General features: G+C 43.8%; 1 protein-coding gene across 1 annotated transcript; it reads left to right on the top strand.

Annotated features, from left to right (window-relative positions):
• The first annotated feature begins 2,089 nt into the window (after nucleotides 1-2,089).
• Nucleotides 2,090-2,807, top strand: LOC126709895 (uncharacterized). Its single transcript, XM_050410261.1, has 2 exons — nucleotides 2,090-2,198; nucleotides 2,276-2,807. The coding sequence occupies exons 1-2, from the start codon at nucleotides 2,151-2,153 to the stop codon at nucleotides 2,804-2,806; spliced, it is 579 nt and encodes a 192-aa protein (XP_050266218.1). The 5' UTR covers nucleotides 2,090-2,150; the 3' UTR covers nucleotide 2,807.
• Nucleotides 2,808-4,823: the final 2,016 nt, after the last annotated feature.

Here is a 4,823-nt window from a genome sequence, read left to right as displayed (position 1 = left end):
CCAAGGATATCTGATGGCTGCTCATGGACGACCTTCATGGACGATCATGTCATCCATGGGAGACTTAACTTATAGAGTGGCGCTATTGTTTAATGGACGTTTCTCCTTCTTCTGGGTTGACTCTTGGATCAACCTGCGCTATAGGCTCTGGACGAACCATTTGGACGAGCTGGAGATGGATTATTTTCCGCTTCTCTATCAGTTGCCCCTTTGTTCAAAGGGTCGTCCAGGACATCGTTGTGATTTTGGTCAAATTTCACTTTTTCGTACGCCACGTGTCGCGAAACTGTTGGTTGGCCAGTCGTGTCGATCTCGTTTCCCAAAAGAATCGCCACGTGTCTATCTCTGAGTGGCGAACGTCGTTTCGTTGACCCTGTTGCTGGGGCCTATAAATAGTACATTCTCTTTCATGCCCCTCACTTTTTTCCTCATTCTCTCTTCTGCCAATTCGTCCAAGATTCTCGTCTAGCTCTCGTCCTAGTTTCATCAGGTATTTCCTCTTTTCTTTTCTTTTTTTCTTCTCTTTTTTTTTTTAGGCTCTCATTTTAAGTCTTCTACATTCCAAACATGTCCTCATCTTCTAGTTTAGAGAGAGAGATAGACGACTACCTGGACGGCTCTGAGAGTAAGGGTAGTGTAAGTAGTTCGTCCTGTAGTGATTCCTCAGACGAGCATTACTCGTCTGGGGTTCCTGGCATTCCTTTAGAGGAGTTTCAGGAACAACGACGTAGGGCAGCTTCTGGATCTAAGGCTAGTTCGTCCAGACAGCCATCTAGTCCTCCTCAAGACGAGGAAGAGGACGAAGAAGATGTAATCTATAGTTGTGCCCCAGAGGTAGCATCCACCTTAGACGATGCTAAGTTAAAAACTCTTGTAGATAGATATCAAATCCCTAAAGAGCTTAACCCTCGTCTACCCAAGGTTGGAGAGTGGTGTTGTACCCCTTCCTCTGGCTTAGGGGTATATGCTTCTTATCTTTTAGCTGGCCTTAGGTTTCCCCTAAACTCTTTCTGCAGAGAACTCTTCCAAAGGTTGGGTATTGGGCCTAACCAGCTCAATCCCAATGGTTGGAGGACGATTGTAGCCATGCAAGTATTATGGCGTGAGGCATTGGAAGGGGACCGTCCAATTACAGTGGACGAGTTCCTTTACTGTTATAAGCCTTCAGAAATCAAAAAATCTGCTGGCTTTTACCAGTTCTCGTCCAGGGGTTCATATTACAGTTTAATAAAGGGCCGTAGTTCGTCTGACCGGTTTTGGAAAAAAGAATATTTTATTATTTCTGGAAATTGGGCTGGGGACCCAGCTGATGTGGGTAATCCCCTCTTCCCACCTTTTACCAGCCCTCTAGGTCGCCTTCGTCCTGAGGGTATGTTTTTCTTTCTATTTTATTCTGTTTGTCTTTTTTTTTTTTTTTTTAAATGTTATCTGTCACTCGTCTAACCCTTTCTATTGGTGATACAGCTGTTGTTCGTCCACACTTGGATAAGTTCTCCTTGGATCGTACAGAAGCGGTACGCACCTTTTCAGGAAGGACTTTCCACGACTTAGTTACCCTTAGTCGTCTAGCAACTTGGGGACTTGGTCCAGTTCCTACTGCTGAGAACCTAAGTCATGAGGAGGTCACTCGTCGAAGTAAGTGTCGTCCATTACATTCTATTATTTCAGTTTCCTTTCTTTTTATTTTTTAATCTTTCTGAGTAATTTTTCTCGTCATAGGGATAAGTACGATGAGGGAAAACAAAGAGAAAACAGTGGCTAGCGGGGACGAGGATGTTGCTGCCCCAACTCCCAAAGTGGCTTCCGTCCAGGCTAGGAAGAGGAAGTCCAAGCCAATCTCAAGCAATGTGGACCTGGACGACCTTCCCAGTCGTCGTGGCCACAAGAAGCAAAAGCCAAGTAAGACTTCCCTTCCCAAGGTTCCTAAGTTCGTACCACCAACAGTGAACTTGGACGAACCTGTGGACGTGGAGCCCGTCCAAATAGTTCATCCTGTCCAATCTGATCCTCCCCCTGCTCCCAAAACTTCTCACAAGCCTGGCTCGTCTGAGTCCTCTGACCGTCCCTCTAATTTGGTTTTGGACGAGGGTTATGCATGGAGGACGTTCAAAGGGATCGTCACTGAACATGAAGTTAACGAATGTTACAACATGTCAGTGAAGGAGTTTGAGCGTTCTGGCATCCATGACCTTTTCAAGGTAAGTTTCTTCCTCGTCCTTGTGTGTAAACATTTAATTTTGAATGAAATGTCTAACTCCTTTTCGTCCAAATGCAGGCCATGTCAAAGTTTTATACAGCGACTTGCCAGGCCAAGGAGCTTGCTACAGAGGCCAAGACAGCCAAGGATAAGGCTAAGGAGCTAAGCCATGAGGTCTTATCCAAGAAGGGGGAGGTCATTAGGTTGACCGAGGACTTTAATAGTCTGCTGGGAAGCGAGACGAAGCTGAAGAACGATGTTGAGGAGCTCAAAGCTGACAACTTAGAGAAGGATACCCGCATCGTCCATCTAGAAGGACAAGTTGCAGAGCTTACCTCGTCCTTGGAGAAGGCACGTGAAGAAGCAATTGCTGCTTTTAAGAAGTCTGACGAGTATAAGAATCGTCTAGACAGTCATTATGCAGCTGGTTATGAAGACTTCCGTGCTGATGCCAAAGACGCATATCCTGATTTGGACTTCAACTCCTTCAAGCTTCCTCTTGCTACAGAGAGTTCCATGTTGCAGACGAGTTCCGAGGACGTCAATATCATGGACGATGCTAACACTGAAGTTACTCAGGACGACCCCAAGGCGAGCTTGCCCAAGTGAAATCTATTTTTTTGAAAATTTACTTTCATTTGTCTTTTCATGGAAGTGCCCGTTGTTTTGGGCTTTTTACTTCTTTTTTTTTTAAAGCTCATGCAAGTACAATCATCTCGTCCAGGATTATGGACGAGTTTTATATACATTCAAAACTAAAGGGGTTTTTGGACGTTGGTCGTCCACCCTTTGAATTTCATGAAAGAAATGAATACTTCTATTTTTACTTCCATTGTGTTTGAATATATACGTTTTCAGCTTTATGTATGAATTTTTATTTTCATATCAGAAGTGTGGTTCGTCCATCTAGGAATTCAGTTCACCTCGTCTTGGGCATGGGGGTGAATTTTATTACATCACCAAGATAAAGTAAATTGATTCCTTTTGGTTAGATTTTTTGTCATTCCAAAATTATGGACGATCATTTTTGTCGTCCTTGACGATTAGACTTTTTAGCGATTTCTCGTCCAATGTAATGGATTGTTAAGCTAGTTTTGAAGTCTTTGTTCGTCCATGTCTCGAACGAACACTTCTGGGAATTCATCTAGTCTTGAGGTCTAGACGAGTATGCCCTTAACTTAGTTATCATCTCGTCCTATGTTCTGGACGGATGAACCTTTGCTTTATCTTTAGCTTTGGTTTCATCTCGTCCTATGTTCTGGACGGATGGACCTTAGCTTTATTTTTAGCTTTGGTTTCATCTCGTCCTATGTTCTGGACGGATGGACCTTAGCTTTATTTTTAGCTTGGGTTTCACCTCGTCCCATATTCTGGACGGACGTACCTTTTCATTTTTCCTTTGGAGACTTGTGGACGATATATCCTTGCGTCCAAGGATTTTATTCGTCCATGATTACTTTCTTTTTGTGGATCAATCTGAATGAACATATAAGGATTCCAGTAATATATTTGAAAACAATATATATATATATATTTGAAAATCCAAACTTATGTAACACATTCGTCCACAGGCATGGCACATGCTCATTAGCTAGTGCCTTATTGAATTAAAAATACAAACCAACTCATCCATGAATAGCACAAGAGTGAAAACACTAATGCACTTTCTAGGGGATTATTAAAATACTTAAAAACACTTGACAGTAGTACACTTCTTCTCGTCCATACATCTCGTCCAAGGACACTGGTGAAGAGTCAGCACTTATTGATGGTACTTCCTGAGGTGCTCAACATTCCAAGGGTGTTCCAGCCTCCGCCCATCCAAAGCTTCCAAATAGTAGGATCCTTGCCTTTTGCAGTTGATAATCCTATAAGGTCCTTCCCAATTTGGGCCAAGTTTCCCGTAGGCCGGGTTTCTTGTTGCCAGGGTAACCCTCTTCAAGACGAGATCTCCGATGTTGAAACGCCTAGGCTTCACCATAGCATCATATTGTCTTGCCATGAGATTTTTGTACCTTGCTGTCCTTTGTTCTGCATCCATCCTGACCTCGTCCATAAGGTCAAGGTTAAGACGGAGCTGTTCCTCATTTTCCTCAGTTTGATACTTCCTCATCCTGTGGCTTGTCATGTGTACTTCTGCTGGTATAACTGCCTCGCTTCCGTAGGTTAGTTTAAAAGGAGTTTCTCCTGTTGGAGTTCTCGCTGTCGTTCTATAAGCCCATAAAACACCTGGTAATTCATCCGGCCATATCCCCTTTGCCCCTTCGAGCCGAGTCTTGATGATCTTCAGCAAGGATCGGTTCGCTACTTCTGCCTGGCCATTGGCCTGTGGGTGGGAGGGCGAGGAGTAATGGTTCTTCATTCCAAGTTGTTCACAAAATTCCCTGAAGGGTGTGTTGTCAAACTGTCGTCCATTGTCAGACACTAGTACTCTAGGTACTCCGAATCTGCATACAATGTTCTTCCAGACGAAGTTCTTGACATTCTGCTGCGTAATTTTGGCTAAGGGTTCGGCTTCCACCCATTTTGTGAAGTAATCTATTCCCACCACCAGAAACTTCATTTGCCGAGTTCCAGTCGGAAAGGGCCCCAAAATATCTAGTCCCCATTGTGCGAAAGGCCAAGG

This window comes from Quercus robur, chromosome 12, assembly GCF_932294415.1.
Source record: "Quercus robur chromosome 12, dhQueRobu3.1, whole genome shotgun sequence".
Taxonomy (NCBI): domain Eukaryota; kingdom Viridiplantae; phylum Streptophyta; class Magnoliopsida; order Fagales; family Fagaceae; genus Quercus; species Quercus robur.
The sequence above is the reverse complement of the archived record's forward strand: the minus strand, read 5'-3'. Positions and strand labels throughout refer to the sequence as shown.